The sequence below is a fragment of the Papio anubis genome, chromosome 20 (assembly GCF_008728515.1).
Source record: "Papio anubis isolate 15944 chromosome 20, Panubis1.0, whole genome shotgun sequence".
Lineage (NCBI taxonomy): Eukaryota > Metazoa > Chordata > Mammalia > Primates > Cercopithecidae > Papio > Papio anubis.
In genome coordinates this window covers 26,787,257-26,804,196 of record NC_044995.1, presented here as the reverse complement: position 1 = coordinate 26,804,196, position 16,940 = coordinate 26,787,257, and the positions used below count along the sequence as shown (strand labels likewise).

Here is a 16,940-nt window from a genome sequence, read left to right as displayed (position 1 = left end):
ACAGGCACGAGCCACCACGCCTGGACAATCTTTTTTTAAAATGTTTTGTAGAGATGGGGGACTCCCGATGTTGCCCAGGCTGGTCTCCAACTCCTGGGTTCAAGAGCTCCTCCCGTCTGCGCCTCCCACGGTGTGAGCCACCTTTGATCTTATTGCTATGATTTTTTATTGATAAAAACTAATATTCTTAGTCTCAAGAAAGCATCTTGAAACCATCAAAGGGACCCAGGAGGCGCATCATCACCTGTGCGGCCGACCCCACTCACAGCACAGACTGCAAGTGAGGCTTAAGAGATGAGTAACCTAAGCGAGGTTAAACAGCTAGTCAGCAGCAGACACGGCACTAGAACCTAAGCCTGCCGTCCCAGCTTCGGTGCCCGTGCCCACAGCTAAAGCTGCCGCGGCTCATCCGTAAGAGCGCTGATTAGGGACGACAAAGACGTCATCCCCCCGTCCCGGTCCCATTTCCGCCCTCCCAGGTCCCCAACCTTCGAGTCCTCTCCAAGTCGCCTCGCCTCGCTCCACTCTGGACCTTCAAAAGCATTCCACATGCCTTTACCCCAACCCTACTGACTGTCCCGCAAAAAGATGCAAGCGGAAAAGGCCCCAAGAAGCGACTCACGCCTCCCCACTGCTCCCCGACACCCGCTAAGACGCTCTCAGTCGCCCAATCCCTATCCAAGCGCATGCGCCCCCGAGGTGGGCGAGTGTCGGTGATGTCACACACAGCGCCATCTCCGATATCCGAGAGTCTGCGACAGCAACTGCCAGTGCGTCATCAGAGCGCGCCGGAAGCGGTCCGAGAATGAAGAGTAAGCGGGGCCACGAAGTTAGAGAGGGTTGGGGATGTTAAGGGTCGGGGTCCTGGTGCTTGTGGGTGAAATGGGTCCGGGCTGCCTGTCGCTGCGGAGTCCTAAAGAACCGCTACAGGAATGCGCCCACCCTACATAAAAACTGAGGGCTGGAACACGGGTTAGCCTGGCTCGACCTCTGAGCTAGGGAGGGATGTCAGGGCTGGAGGCAGGTTCTCCCGGGGGCTGCTCAGTGGTGTGCGATGCTAGAGGAGGGTTCCAGGCCTTGGCCCAACTTGGCCACTACCTCCCGGGGTGACCGCAGTCAAGACCCTGCTCCTTTCTGCGAGCTGGTTTCGCACTCTTATCTGATGCAACGCGCCGAGAGCTGCTGGGGAATGATATCACTAACCCAGAGCTTTGGGACTTAGGGGTAGAAGACATGTGCCAAGGAGGGACGTGTAGTCACCGTTAAGACTGGGCCTTCGATCAGAATTTTGATTTTTCACCTCTGCCACTTTGTACTTATGTGATCAAGTAGATTGTCTCAGCATGTCGGAGCTTCAATTTGCTCATGGGCACAAGTGTGATGGGAAAAAATATGTCTACCTTTTAATGAGGTTTCTGGCGAGTAATGAGTGTTCAGTAATTGTTAGATGTGTATTGTTGCAGAAAGACTTCCAAGTCTGTTACTAAGCACCTGTAACAGGTGAAGCAAAGTTATCAGGCCCCTCAAGTTGCTCTCTACAGTTTATAATCCCCAACTTCCGCTTGAGGGAGAACTAGATGCTGTATATAAAACTTGCAGCCACATTGGTTTGCTTGATCAAACAAACATACCTGGCTGGGTGTGGTGGGACATGACTATAGTCCCAGCACTTTGGGAGGCTGAGGCAGGGAGATCACTTGAGGTCAAGAGTTGAAGACCAGCTTGGGCAACAACATAGACCCCATCTCTACAACAACTGGAAAGAAAAAAAAAAAAAGCTAGGTGTGGTGGCACACACCTGTAGTTCCAGCTACTCAGGAGACTGAGGTGGGAGGATCACTTGAAACTAGGAGGTCGAAGTTGCAGTGAGCTATGATTGTGCCACTGCACTCCAGCCTGGGCAACAGAGCAAGACCCAGTATCAAAACAAACAAGAACAACAAAAAACTTGTAACCACCTCGCATCAGACATTCTCAGGGAAGTACAAGAAAGCTGGAATTAAATTTACAGAGTATAGTGTAAATTACATTTTCTAGCTATTTAGCTCATAAACCAGGCCTTAGTAGTCCCATTCTTATTCCATTCACACCTGTACTGTGTCCCCAGTGCCATGGTTTTCTTCTTTCAATAAATTAAGAAACAGAAGTGTGGAATTTGTTTTAGAGGTTGAAACTTGATTGACTGATGTACATTTTGAGTTTAAAGGAAGAACTGTTGTATTTTATCAGTTCAGGACACCCTTGATTATATGATACATTATAATTTCGTATTAAAATGTGAAGAATCTTGTTAAACATCTTACTGTTAACAAAACCTATTTCTAACCATCTACATCCTAGACAGCTATATCATGTAACTTTTAAATGAGTTACCTCGTTAGCAAGGGCTCAGGCTTCTAACTTGGGATATTTTAAACCAGTGCAACTCAAAATGTGATCTGACCTGCAGTAGCATCTGGGAATATGTTAGACACTCAGGATCTAGGGTAGGAGACCAATAATCTGTATTTTAATAAGATCCCAGAGATTTTTCCACACATTAAATTTTGAGAAGCACTCTTTTTAAACCATGAGCTTGAAACTTCTAGCATAGATGTGGCCAGAGGGTGGGATAAGAGGCATCCAAGAAAGCTTTGCTCTTCTTACCAACCTGATCTCCTATCTCTGAATATGAATAAGCATATGTTATAAGTGTAGTTCTTTTACTTTTTTTTTTTGGAGACAGAGTCTCTGTCACCCAGGCTAGAGTGCAATGGCCCGATCTCGGCTCATTGCAGCCTCCACCTCCCAGGTTCCAGCGATTGTTTTGCCTCAGTCTCCCATGTAGCTGGGAATACAGGTGTGAGCCACCACCTCCGGCTAATTTTTGTATTTTTAGTAGAGATGGGGTTTCGCCACGTTGGCCAAGCTGGTCTCGAACTCCTGACCTTGGGTGATCCACCCGCCTTGACCTCCCAAAGTGCTAGGACTACAGGTGTGAGCCATGCATCCAGCGGTGTAATTATTTTCATAGTTAGAGAAGTCTTGGGTCTTACAGCCATACCCAACAAGAATTGATCATTTCTTGTTTTTAATCCTCTAGGTGTGATCTATCATGCATTGTCTCAGAAAGAGGCGAAAGACTCTGATGTCCAGGTCAGTTCTTGGCAGGAGGTCCAGGAGCAACAGAGGTGATGGCAAAGATGGCTCAGTAGCTTCTGAGCCCCCAGCCCTGGTTGAGATGTCCTTTCCCAGATTGTACTCCTCATTTTTCTGGCAGACATCTAAGGCTGGATCAAAGTCTGTAGTTCTGATGACCTGTTCCCACTTGCCGGCCTCCTTTTCTGTTGTGCCAAAGTCAAGTTTGGTAAAATGAGGCTTTTCTTAACCTTTTATCATTCCCACTATGTTGGGGACACCAGGCTGTGCCCATGTGGTGAGCAGCATCGTTCAACCTTGTCACTGTGCCCTCTGCACTTCTGCAGAAGGTGTGCAATTACATATCATAAGTGAAATTTACAGATTATATCTGGATGCCTCGGCCTGCTTTGTCAGTTTCACAAAAGTTCCTCTTGTAGCTCATAGTGAGAGCATTACCTTGAAAGCAAGATTTTGAAAGACCAGTATGCCTTTATTTTGCTTCTCCGTGAAAGACGAGCCACTCAGGTATTTAAGAGAATCAGATTATTGTCCTATTATAGTCACAATGATGAGAGTGAATTAATTTTTAGTTAGCATCTACAGGTGCAAAACTGAACAGACAGAGTTCCCACCATCATACTGTGAGCTCCCTCGAAGGCTATGTGTACCCTATCTTCCCATCCCCATTGCTCTCCCACAGAGGGAGGGCTGGGTTACTAATGACAGATCAGCATCAGTCTGTCAGCCTCAGTCTTAGCATTTAGCACCTGGCTAGTGCAAAAAGCTCAGGAAACAGCCCAGCCAGGAGACAGGCCCTCAGGAGAGAGAACTGCCCAGGGCTGTGGCAGGCACGAGGGCAGTGGCATCTGCCACCAAATGAGGAATCCATTATTGGAACTCCAACTTGAGAGGTAGTGAGCTTGGAGGTTTTTGCTTGTTTGTTTGAGAATTGCACACAATTATGACAGTCATTTTTTCAAAAGTCCTCTCTAAGAGCCTACGCTCATTCATGGTAAGTTGACGCCCGGCTCTCAGTGACGCCCTTTGGAGAGAGAGAGTCTGGGGCCTGAGATGCTCTTGATGGTACTTTCCTCCAAGTGATGGTCTTCGGGGCAGGAGCGGACCTCTTGGAGAGTAGCCACACCATGCCCACATTGCTGGAAACCCAGTTGAGGAGTATCGTCCCAAGGGCACAGTGTCAGGGTCCCTACCCCCTGAGGCTTGGCTGGCCCTGAAGCCCTAGTTTTGCTTTCTGTAGTGTTAGGATCACTTCCTCCATAGCTTAGTGCTACTCTGAGCTCACTTAGTTTCATCTGGTCATGCCTGGTTGAATATCTTTGTTACACATTTCTCAAGCTTTCTCTTCTGCCAAGAATGACTGAAGTATTCTTCCAGATAGAAAGGTTTTAGTCCTCAGCAGAATAACCTCAGAAAAGCAGGGCCAGAGCAGGAAGTGAGCGTTTGACATGCTGTTGTGTGTGACAAACGGTCATGAATTTGTGTGTGAGTGTGACTTACATCTCGGCAACTGTGGGTAGCAGACGCATGGCAGATGAGCGGGGTGTGAGCCTCAGTGGGTGGAGGAATGGGCCCCATCTGCTCTCCCAGTAGCTGCGGGCGGGATGCCTGGGATCCTGGGCTGCCCAGACCAGAGCAGTCAGCACTGCACCCCCTTGTCCGCCTGCAGCCTCCAGGAGCACAGCGGGCCGAGGCCTTCGTGAGGGCCTTCCTGAAGCGCAGCACGCCCGGCATGAGCCCGCAGGCCCGCGAGGACCAGCTGCAGCGCAAGGCCGTGGTCCTGGAGTACTTCACCCGCCACAAGCGCAAGGAGAAGAAGAAGAAAGCCAAAGGCCTCTCTGCCAGGCAAAGGAGGGAGCTGCGGCTCTTTTATATTAAACCAGAGCAGCAGAGGTAACCTGAGCTCCCCACGTCTTTCTGCCCGCGGTGCTTACCCTTCTGGGTGTGTGGACTTGACTGAGTGGCTGGGGAGGCAGCCTGGCTCCACCTAAGCTAAGGGCGCCTCTCTGTTGTCTGCCACAAGAGGGCAGCCTTCCTTTACCAATCTGGGCTGTGTTCAGCGAAGCGGGTGAGACAGGACTCATTGTCTGGCCTTTCTCCTCACCTTCACGAGTAAGACCCGTCCAAGTACATCTGTTGTCCATGGCAACAGGCTGTTTGTCCCTCGGCTTTGTTAGACAGAAAAGAGGAACTGATATGTTTTTAGTGTGTATCACTTTGTAGCTTTTAATAGCGCCAGACAGTCACCCACTGGGGTTTCATTGCCAAAGCAAGATGTTGCCCACACGTTTCAGAAGTTTCCCAAAGGAATGCATCACTGTCCTGTCCTGTGGGAGGATGCCTTCCTCCAGCCAACCCTCCATCCCTCCTTGGCGACGGGTCTGAGTGTGCGTGTCCTGGGGCTGTCTGTAGGTTTTTGCTTGGAGATCGACAGCCAAATAGCCTCCCACACTCCAGAAGACGCTTAAAGTATGCCACGCTGTCCCCGGCCCCACTCAGGAGATCAGCTGGGCCTCAAGTGGAGAAGGGGCTGCTGCCTCCCAGGGTTTGCCTCCCGGGTGGAACCCGAGTTGGGTTTGAGCTTAAGGTCCTCATTTCTCTAACCTAAGGCTTCATGGTAACGGATTCCCCACAAGGCATCAAGACTGGAGATAACGGCCCAGAGGAAAGCTGTTGGGGTCCTCACCCCTGCTCCCCTCTTCTTCTCCCCACCACTTGCTTGCCCACCTTCCAGACCAGCCTGCTGCCTCACATGAGGACCTGCGTGACAACCAGCAACCCCTGCTTTATTGGGGGCTTACTAGGTTCAATTTCACGTAACAGAAAACCTCACAATAACAGTAGCTTCGACAAGACTCACGTTTATTTCTCTCTCATGAAAAGAAGTCCAAGTGGACACCGCCCTGGGCTAGTGTGGTCCTACCAATGAGGAAACTGAGGTTAGAGAGGTGAAGGTTCTTGGTCTCTGTTACCAGCTCAATTGCTCATCCTAAGATTTGCACGTAGTTCCTAATGATCCCAGGCCGCAGTTGTTGGCATCAAGCCAAGCTCTGTGCTATTTGGACATTGTCATCCCAAGCTCATGTTGTCTAACTTTTTCCGTTTCTGACTCTGCCACAGATACAGTCTTTTCCTCCCTCTCCATGAACTCTGGAAACAGTACATCAGGGACCTGTGCAATGGGCTAAAGCCAGACACGTAAGTTGCATTCCTGAAGCTTCGCTCTTTGGGGTGGATCTCAAGTCTCTGATCATTGTAAATGCAGCTTCAGGAGCCAGCGTTGGTATTGCCTGGCTGCGGTTGAAGACCTAGTTGCTTCTTTTGGAACTTTTTATCATGATGTAAATCAAGGGCTTCTGTTTACCTTGCAGGCAGCCACAGATGATTCAGGCCAAGCTGTTAAAGGCAGATCTTCACGGGGCTATTATTTCAGGTAATTTACCTAAGAGCGTGTAGCACATGGCCATCCAGAGGTCCACACTGTCGTGGAGACCCAGGGCGTGTGTTCTGTTGGACACACTCCTTACAGTGTGGATTCCCTGAGATGGCCCCCGGTCACCATCATCCCCGCACTAAGGGTGGGAGATGCTTCTCACTGGCTGTCTTAGCCGGTCTGGCCATTTGCTGGACACACCCTAAGTGGTCTTCATGTACCTTCTCCACACAGGGACCCCTGTTGGTAACCTAAAGGGCACAGTAGCTGTGGGCACTCACCCATGGCCTGGAATCTTGAACACAGAATCCCTTTCATCCAATGCTACGGTTTCAAATGTCAGCTACACCTGACAGCCCCCAAGATGACGTCTCCAGCGTAGGCCCGTCCCCTGAACTCCAGGCTCAGGCATCCAGCTGCCCACTTGACACAGCCACCTGGATGTTCAGGGGGCATCTCAGACTTTACATAGCCAAAGCTACCCCCAGTTCTCACAGCAACCCCTCCTGCTCTTTTCCATCTCAGTTAATTACTCAGTTATTTACGCTGGTTGTTCAGGCCAAAAACCGAAATAGTGTCTATGTTTCTTCTTTCCTAATCCCCTCCTCTAATCCTTCGGAACATCCTACTACCTAAATTCAGCCACTGTCATTCCCCAGATTACCTCAGACACAGCTCCTCCCCGCACCAGGGAGCCGGAGTGCCGGTTATATAGGAATCAGAGCACGTTCCTTCCGTGCTTCAAGTCTTCCGGCAGCGTCCCATCGTATGGGAGTAAACCTGCCTCCTTGCTGTGGTCTAAGGCCTCCCCGCTCCCTGGGGCAGCAGGCCTCCCACACTGCCTTCCTCCTGCCCTGCCTCAGGGCTTCGCCTCTGCTCCTTACCTCTGCCGGGGAGTTCTGTGTGTGCACAGACCGACTTCTGATTGTTCAGCCCTGCTCCAATGCCACTCCCCTGAGGGTCTACCATTGCAAACCATGACCCTCCACACTCATTGCCCTGTCCCTACTCTTCATAGCACTCGTCGCTGTCAGAAAGTAGAATGGTGTGGTTCACCATGCATCACCCTGCCTTGCTAGAACCTGGGCTCCGTGAGAGCAGGATCCGGGACTGCCTCTTTCCATGCTATGTCCCTGGCATCTCCCGAGGACGGTGCAGGCATACTGCAGCTGCTTGGTGACTCTGTCACCTACACTGAGGCTCGGGTCAGGACGAGGGAGGGGCTGCTGCTTGTGATGGTGGCTCGTCTCGCAGTGCTGGCTGCTGGGCAGCTCTGCAGCAGGACTCACGTTCCAGCCAGCATCCTGGGCAGTGCATGGTGGTGTTTGTGCAGATCCTGCAAGGGAGTCCTGGCTGCATCAGAGCAGCCAGCCCGTGGGTCCTGGTGGTGCTGGGCGCGTGTGTGACCTTTGACTCCAGAATCCTGCCCAAGACTGCTGTGGCCACAGACTCTCCGAAGGACACCTCATAGGACACTCCAGAGATTGCAGAGCCCCAGGGAAAGCCTGGGTTCTCGTTGGCTACGTCAGTGCCCAGCTGTTGAGCCCCCACGCCCTGGGTGCTGTCTTCCTTCATCTGCTAGCTCAGAGGGTGGGCCCAGCACCCCGGACCCCTGAGGCCTGCTTGTCTGTGGTTCCCCCAGCACCACAGAGGCCTGAGCCTGGAACTGTCCTTTTTCTTCACAGTGACAAAATCCAAGTGCCCCTCTTATGTGGGTATTACAGGAATCCTTCTACAGGAAACAAAGCACATTTTCAAAATTATCACCAAAGAAGACCGCCTGAAAGGTATGTAGGAGTTTCCGAGGGCGTTGCGTGTGGGCTGTGGCTTCCAGCTACTGCGTTAGCCTTTTCCTCGAGGCTCCAAGGGTTTGGTTTGAGCACTGATTGCAGATACTTACTGAACCTGCATTAAAGCCTGCAGAGACCACCCTCTGCTCCCGTGGCGCCCCCAAGAGGCGTGTGTCAGTGCAGCCAGCGGCCCCAGCCAGAAATGGCCAAGCGGAAGAAAGATCTTGGCCATGCCTCAGGGGACCTGGGTCTGTTTGGGCGCCAGGAGAGGGCCTCCACCTGCCCCAAGGCTGCTGCTCCCAGAGGAATGTAGCCAAACAGGCAGCAGGGTAGAAACAGGAGCGGCGCCTGTCCCTGAAGTTCTGAGCCGTGTCCTTGGTGATAACACTTGGGTTCCATCGGTGGCCAGCATTGCTCCAGCAGATACTTTGGGTCTCCCAGGATTTCTACACCCCACCTTGCCCACCAATCCAGAGATAACAAACTGTAGTTAGAGGGTTTTGTTCCTTTAATTTTTTTATCTTTATTTATTTATTTATTTATTTTTTGAGACAGTCTCGCTCTTTCACCCAGGCTGGAGTGCAGTGTCACAATCTCAACTCACTGCAGCCTCCGCTCCCGGATTCAAGGGATTCTCCTGTCTCGGCCTCCTGAGTAGCTGGGATTACAGGCACGCGCCACCACACCCGGCTAATTTTTGTATTTTTAGTAGGGGCAGGGTTTCACCATGTTGGACAGGCTGGTCTCAAACTCCTGAACTCAAGTGATCCGCCTGCCTCAGCCTCCTAAAGTGCTGGGATTATAGGCGTGAGCCACTGCATCCAGGCTTCTTCCTTTAATTTTTGAGCTTCATTTTTCTTGTTGCTTCCCTTATTTTCCTACATATCCTTCTGCCTCACATTGTAAACCTCAGAAAGTGGTGTAAGAGTTTCCCCACAGAGCACAAGGCCAGGAGCCCATCTGAAAGTTAATGTGGGAAAACCAGTTTCTGGCGGGTGTTCTGGGACTTTCTGGTCCTGGGAATTTGGTGTATAGCCTTTTACCCTGAAGATCAGGTGCCAAGTTACATTTAGCATGTGACTAGATGGACCTGTGGCAGAATAACCACATGTAACCCTAATGCCCCTCCCCTTGTGGGTTTCCCATTTCCTATTAGCTTATTTTTTTCATTCAATGTGTTCCGAATAATATTCTATCTAAAAGTAAAATATTAATAAATAAATAAATGAATATTTACTGCCAAGGATTTTTCCTCATCTTTTTTCTCCCGCCCTTTTTTTTTTTTTTTTTTTTCCAGTTATCCCCAAGCTAAACTGCGTGTTCACTGTGGAAATCGATGGCTTTATTTCCTACATTTACGGGAGCAAATTCCAGCTTCGGTCAAGTGAACGGTCTGCGAAGAAGTTCAAAGCGAAGGGAACGATTGACCTGTGAATTCTTTGCCATCTAACGCAGTTGTTTATGACAGCTGAAAACTGGACACTCCTAAATGCCAACCTTTCAGTGAAGAGATGGTTAAGCCAATTCGGTTTATAGACCACCTCCAGCCAGTGACGTTCTGAGTTGAGGATGCTCAACAACATGGGAAGGTCGCGGTGTACCGAGTGAAGAAGTCAGGGGACAGAGGAATTTCTCTTTCCAGGAGATCTTCATTTTGTGTGACTCCCATGGAGAGGAGCAGACTGGCAGGAAGCACACCGGGGTTAACGCTGGTTGACTTGACTAGTATCACTCGATTTTAAAAAATACTTTTCCATGTTTTCTGAGTGCTCTATGGTGAATCAGCTGCCTCTGTGATAATACAGTACACATGTGGACATAACCAGGGATCAAATAAAGGAGGTATTGCTGCAGTCCAGCCAGGTTGAAAGGGAAGGGGGGGGTCCCCAAAGGTCCATTGGATGGCAGGTGTCTACAGAGGTGCGCCTTTGGGTGGAACTCTTTGGCCTACCTAAGGTTTACTTTGCTATTTCAGGAAGGTTGAAGAGGATTGAAGGGTGAGTTGCTAAGTGACTTAGGGCTTATTCACTTCAGGAACTGCAGCTGGGGTGGACCCCAGGAGCAGAGCACTGTGTGCTGCTGTGCCCATACACAGTCGCCCCAGCGTAGTGAGATGGGACCTGCCACAGCGTGCCCGCTCCTGAGCTGCCAGGCTGAGCCGTGGAGGACTGAAAGGAGGTCGCCTGGCATCACCTCCCAAGGTCAGACCTGCAAAAGCCACGCCAGCAGCACTGACGCCCTTTGATCTCTTCGCCATTTTTGCTGCTGAAAGACTTGGCTTTTCAGTCTGATTCTGGCCCTCTGACGGTGTGTCTGTAAAGCCAGTGGGTCAGGCAGGCCCTTCCATGCAGGGCCAGAGGAAGAGCGGGCCCAGGGCTGCAGTGAGAGTGGGCCAGGGGACCAGCCTACCAGATGGGTTAGAAACATGGCTCAGAAGGACCAACTACCCCTTCCCTTTGAGGAGCAAGTATCTGCCGATCAACAAGGCAAGGCCAGGAGCCCTCCTGGCGAAAGGCAGGCCACAAATCTTTTCTCCCCCAGGAGAAGCAGCAGTGCTGGGGCTTTGCGTTCCTGGTGCCTTCCACCCAGACCACACCAGAGAGAAACACCGCGGTGGAGAAGGGAAGTGGGAACACTGTCTGCTGTGTGCCAGGAGAGCAGAAAGGCCCAGGCCTCTGCCGCTGCCCCTCCCCAAGGCTCACAATGCACCCAGAGTCTCACAGGGACCAACCCGGTGCCTCGGTCCTGCTTGCATTGGTGCAGGTGTCCGCTGCTCACCAGGGTGTTCTGAGGTGGCTCAAGTGCTCCCCCCCAAGCAGCACGCAGTCACCGCTGCCAGTGATGCACACACGCACGGGCTAGGGACACGGGACCCGGCCCAGCGACTGCCTTGTGGTGTGGCCGTCCTCGTCTACCACAGGAAGACAGAATTCAAGGGACCCCTCGCCCAAGGCCTCGCTGACTCAAGGGCAAAATTGAGATTTGGACCTAATAGTCGGGCTCCAGAACTGTGCTTTCAGCCACAGGGTGGCTGCAGGATGAGACGGATGCGGTTCTAAAGTGCAGGATGTGCTGCCTTTATTACCTGCTTTCCCTCTGAGCAAATCCCTGTCTTGAGTGGGAAGTGGCATCTATTCCCCCAGCCGTCTGAAAGTGCAGCGTTCATAACCGAATAGGTGCTGTAGCTTTCTAGCCAGCCCGCTCTTACCCACCCCTCTGCAATGTAAAAGACGTCCACTGTTGTGTAAATACACAGTTGCTTTCCAGAAAAGTTGTTGGTACTGCTTGCCATGTGAAATCTGTTTTTCATTTGGCGCAGACTCAAGTTTCTGTGTGAGTGGCTGTTTAATTTGTAGATATCATTCCCTCTCCCCGAAGGAGACGTGGCGAAGGTGCTCTCCGGCCACAAAGCTGCCGCTGTGCCTGCCTGTTTCTAGGACACACTGTTGCCCCCATGGTCTACCCAGGGGCCATGTCATCTCCCAGGTAGAGGAGGGAAAGGGGAGGGCCCAGCCTGGCAGGACATGGTTCCTGATGAGGAACAGCTGCAGAAAGCATGACCTGAGGCCCAGGGGCAGGGGCAGGGGCCAGGGCTGCCATGTCTCCATAGACTGCAGCACAGCTTGTCATGGAGGGTGATGTGGTACTTTTTGGCCTGATCTCTCCCATGTCCACTGTCCAAGGAGCAGGACCCTGGCAGAGCTGAGGCCTTGACCATGTGGTCTCGTGGGAGATAGAGCCACATTCTCCTCGTGTAAGCCTCCGTGCATCAGAGAAAGTGCCAAAGAGGAAAGAGAATGGTTAGCAACTCAGGACAGGACCCAGAGGCTGCAGGACTGGGAGACATCAGCCCAGCGACCCACTGTTCAAAGAGTGGGGCCCAGGGGCCCTTTACATCTCCCCAGTGCCCAGCTGCCACACACGGTCTGCAGAGGATAGGCCAGAGCCTCGGGGGAAAGGATGAGGTGCTTGGAGGAGAAAGGGCAGTGTGGGCCATGGCTGATGTATCCGTCTGCTCTAATCTCCATCACAAAATGCCACACACTGGAGCTGCAGCATTTTCTCACAGCTCTGGAGGCTGGAAGCCAAAGATCAAGGTGCTGGCAGGGTTGGTTTCTGGGGAGGCCTCTCCCTTCTTGTCCTCACATGGCCTTTCCTCCCTGTGTGCAAGGAGAGTGATCCCTGGAGTCTTCCTTGTAGAAGGATGCCCGTCCTGTTGGATTAGGCCCCTATTCTTATGACCCCCTGACAGTCTCTGTCTCCAGACTGTCACACTGGGGGTAAGGGCTTTGTCATATGAATTTGGAGACCCAAGTCAGTCCACTGCCACCCCGAAGCTGTCCCAGCCAGGACAGACTGGTTGTGCCTCCCAGAAAGGCTCCAACAGTCACCTGGCTCCCATCCTCAGACACTGGCCTGGCCTTCTCTTCCCCCCATATGGGCTGCTTGGACCACTAGCCAGTCCAGCCACCCCCACTGCTGGCCCCTGAGCTGCCATCACCACTGGATTCTGTGACATGCTCATACAGGAACTTGGGTCCAGGGCTGCTGCCTCCAGTACCCAGGGCTGCCCAGTGCCCCTTCATTTTTGCAAACAGCTGAACTCCTCCTCCTCCTGCTGGGGCCAGGCACAGTCTGGATAGGGGAGGACATGCGTGCACAGGTGGGCAGGATGGGCAGAGAGGTCTCCCTGGGGCAGGGACTCCGGCTCTGGGCAGCTGTGGGTGTGAAGAGTGTATTCACACCAAGGCTCAGGGCGGGAGTCCGCGGAAGCCTCGTGGAGGACCCAGGAAGGCAGGGGAAGCCTGCGAGGGTCTGCCCCCAGGCTCAGGCAGGCAGGAGGAGAGGCCAGAACGGGTATATGGCTGCCAGGAGTGGAGAGATGGCAGAGATGCTGGAAAAGCCCTAATCTATGGGGCAGGAGGTGGAGTTCTGCTGATCCATTCATGCAGTTCTGAAGTCTTGGGGATCTTGGTGCTGCCATCTGTGAAGTGGGGCCATTAGCATTCCTGGAATGGCATCCTGGAACTTCCCACATCAGAGTTAGTGGGTGCACATTCAGAGCAGCCAGATCCTGGGCTGCACCTCAGACCTACTGAATCAGTCTTCAGAGGCGGGACCCAGATAGCTGTGTGTTTACCTGAGACCCCAGCTGATCACTGATGTTTGAGGACGCTGGGCTCCAGATGGTGTGTAAAGTCTCTTCCAGCTCTGAGGTCTGGACTGTGATTTCAGACTTGGGACTCTCAGGCTGACGTTTCCTGGAGGCTGGTAAAGATCATCAAATGACTGATCTCCCAGGTTCCGAAGAGTAAACAGGAACATCCCTCCACAAAGCCATAAATTCTGTAAAAAAAAAAAAACTTGTTTTCTGGACAATGCCTTTAGCTTTAATTTAGTTTGCATTTCTTAGCTATAATGTCTAATTAAGACATCTGTTACATGTCTATAATCTTAATTTAATAGAAGGGGTTCTAATAGAACCGTATTGGAATTGTCCATTTAATTAACCTCGTGGGCCTTTAATGGATGTCTTAAATAGACATCATTAACAAGAGTGCTAGACAAATTAAAATTAGAGTCAATAACATTCTTGGTAATTTTTCCTGAGCTGTGAAGGGCAAGCCTTGCTAACTAGACAGGCACAGAGATAGGCTGTGTTCACAGGAGGGCGGGCACTGCTGTCCTGGAGGGCATCTGAAAGGGACAGGCCCCATAGACGGGCGCAGAGATAAGCTGTGTTCACAGGAGGGCAGGTGATGCTGTCCTAGAGGGCATTGAAATGGACAGGCCCCAAGTGGGATTCAGCTATTCTGTGTCTTGGTCTGCTTTGCCCAAGAAAGATAACCTCCAGCCATAGGAGGCAGGTCTCAGGAGCAAATGCCTGCCCTTCCCTATGCCTTTTACAGAAAATGTTTGCTGGGTCAGGCGTGGTGGCTCACGCCTATAATCCCAGCCCTTTGGGAAACTGAGGCAAGAGGATTGCTTGAGCCTGGGAGTTTGAGACTAGCCTGGGCAACATAGCAAGACCCCATGTCTACAAAAAAACGTTTAAAAATTGAGCTACGCATGGTGGCATATGCCTATAATCCCAGCTACTCAGGAGGCTGAGGTGGGAGGATCACTTGAGCCCACGAGGTTGATGGTGCAGTGGGCCATGATTGTGCCACTACACTCCAGCCTGGGTAACAGGTGAGACCCTATCTCTTAAAAACACAAGAAAGAAAGAAAAAGAAAAGGTGGCCTGATTCATCAGAGCTCCTGGAGGAGGGACTGGCTTAGGAGGGAGATGGAGGAGGATAGAGGACCTCACCCAGAGACTCATGAAACGCTGGATAGATGCACGGACTGGGTGAGATGCAACAGGATTGGATAGGGAAGGATTGGCTGAGACAGGCCGGGGATGAAATAGAAAACATTCCATTCTTTTGCCTCCACCGCTCCACTAAGCCACTGTCACTCAAGTGACTGTGTCTCTTCAGAGCCAGTGGTCAGTTCTCCGCCTCTGCCTTGCCTGGCTTCTTATCGCCATTTAACACCTCTTATCCCCCACACTCCCGACTTTCCTCCTGCCTCCCTGGCTGGTCCCTCTCGGGGTCCTTTGGGAGCTCCTCCTCTGCAGAACTTCTCAGTGTTAGAATGCCCTGAGCTCCGCCTTTGGACTTCTTTCCCCATTCCCTCCATAGCTGTCTCGTCCACAACTTCAGATCCGCCAGACCCACATGTGTAACTTGGTTTACCGTCTGCCTCCTGCTAGCTAGAATGGAAGCTCCTAAGGACAGGACTCTGTTTTCCTCACTGCCATACCCACACTCATCCAGAGTGTATCTGACTGTATTCAGCGTTCTGTGACTGTTGAGGAAATGAGAAAGCTGTCCACCAGGCCGCACCTGGAGGTCTAACAGGCAGCCCAGCGTGGCAGGCTGCCCACAGCACGATGGACTTCCCTTCTCTTCCCTTCCCTCCACCCTCGCCTCTGCGGAGGCCCCTCACCTCTTGGATGCTCAGGTGGGAAACCAAGGAGCCATCGTGATTCCTCCCTTGCGTTCACGCCCCCATCAACCTTTCATCACGACCTGGTGGCCCTCCTTGCAACCTCCCACCACCTGCTGCTCCAGCCCCTTCCACCCACCCACTAGCACCCAGCCACAGCCACAGTCCCCCGCTGGCCTCCCTGCATCCACGCCTGGACCCACTGTAGCCTGGATGACCTTTGTGAAGCATGACTCAGGGGTTGCCTCTCCCACTGAAAACCCACAAGCGACTTCCTGCTGCACGCAGAATGAGAGCCAGCCCCTGACCGGTATCATCAAGGCCCTTCCAGATCGGACCTCAGCCCACCCCTGCCATCGTGGTCCACCTCCCCACTGCACCTCATGCCTCTCTACACCCCCAAGCATGCGATTGGCCCCGTGCACATCTGTGCCTGCCATTCCTTCCTCTCAGGCTTCCTCCTGACCCCTCAGTCTGCAGGCAGCCTCCTTGCGTTCAGCTCTCCACACAGGGAAAGCCCCATCATCCTAGCTCTGCAGCCCCCACCCCAACCAGTCACTCGATCACATTACCCTGTCTGATATTTTCTTTTCCTTTTTTTGAGACAGGGTCTCACTCTGTCACCCAGGTTGGAGTGCAGTAGTAGGATCACAGCTTACTGCAGCCTCAACCTCCCTGGCTCAAGCAATCCTCGCACCTCAGCCCCCTCAAGTACATGGGACCACAGGCGCATGCCACCATGCCTGGCTAATTTTTGTTTGCTTGTTTTTTGTAGACCTGGGGGTCTTGCTATGTTGCCCAGGCTGGTCTCAAACTCCTGGCCTTGAGCAATCCTCCTGCCTTGGCCTCCCGAAGCTCTGGAGTTACAGGCACGAGCCACTGCATCCAGCAGTCTTATGTTTTCTGTACTGCTTCTCAGTCCCCAGTGCAACCTCATCTGCCTGTTTCGTGTCATTTTCTTCCTGGTGAGCTGCTCGGACACCAGGACACTGCCCATGGTGTTCGCTGCCATAACCATTGTAAGCCCCCTGCAGGCCTTGCATATAATAAGTGCTCAGTAAATATCTGCTTTCTGACCCAAAAAAAAAAAAAAAAAAATGAGCCCAGGGTGTGCCTCTGATAATGTCGAATAAGGGTTGGCACACAGCAACTGTGAGTGACGCTGGTCAGTGACCCCCGTCTGGGCCAGATAAGTCCGTGTGGTTTGCCCAGGGCAGGGCAGCAGCACATCCTGAGTCCAATGTGCCACCCCCTTCCATGCCAGTGGGCACCCCGGGCAGCAGGAGTCCCGGGTGGGAAGGCAGCCCTGTGCCATTGGGCCCTGGCACCCCAGCTATGCAGACTGAGGAGGTTACACTCCATCAACAGCTGCGACTTGCAGCTCATGTGACCCACACTTCTCTGCCCCTTTCAGTTTCCCCCATGAAGCCCCAGGGTCTGGCGGGAGCAGCTATGGCTGGCGCTGCGTAGCCAGCCAGGCCTGGAGAGGCTGAGCCCAGCAGGAAACCCGAGTCGGGAAACCCAAGTTCAAGGCCCAAGTTCCCCAAGACCTTCAGTTCCAACCACAGAGAACGTGAAGAAATGGA

At 52.3% G+C, this 16,940-nt stretch overlaps 1 protein-coding gene across 3 annotated transcripts; it reads left to right on the top strand.

Moving 5' to 3' along the window:
• The first annotated feature begins 205 nt into the window (after positions 1 to 205).
• POP4 (POP4 homolog, ribonuclease P/MRP subunit) lies at positions 206 to 10,214 on the top strand. Of its 3 annotated transcripts, none has more exons than XM_003915266.5 (7): positions 206 to 812; positions 3,083 to 3,135; positions 4,808 to 5,031; positions 6,259 to 6,336; positions 6,510 to 6,571; positions 8,257 to 8,358; positions 9,659 to 10,214. In XM_003915266.5, exons 1-7 carry the CDS (start codon positions 806 to 808, stop codon positions 9,793 to 9,795), a joined length of 663 nt encoding a protein of 220 aa, XP_003915315.1. In that variant the 5' UTR covers positions 206 to 805; the 3' UTR covers positions 9,796 to 10,214. The 3 variants fall into 3 exon arrangements, with proteins under 3 accessions (XP_003915315.1, XP_017807828.1, XP_009192318.1); XM_009194054.2 differs by having other exon boundaries at positions 791 to 812; positions 3,083 to 3,170; XM_017952339.2 differs by lacking the exon at positions 3,083 to 3,135 and having other exon boundaries at positions 786 to 812.
• The last annotated feature ends 6,726 nt before the right edge of the window (positions 10,215 to 16,940 follow it).

Excerpts from the sequence above, each read along its gene's own strand:
- POP4 (XM_003915266.5), top strand. Across the intron at positions 3,136-4,807 it reads CGAAAGACTCTGATGTCCAG|CCTCCAGGAGCACAGCGGGC; the intron begins GTCAGTTCTTGG and ends GTCCGCCTGCAG. Across the intron at positions 6,572-8,256 it reads TCACGGGGCTATTATTTCAG|TGACAAAATCCAAGTGCCCC; the intron begins GTAATTTACCTA and ends TTTTCTTCACAG.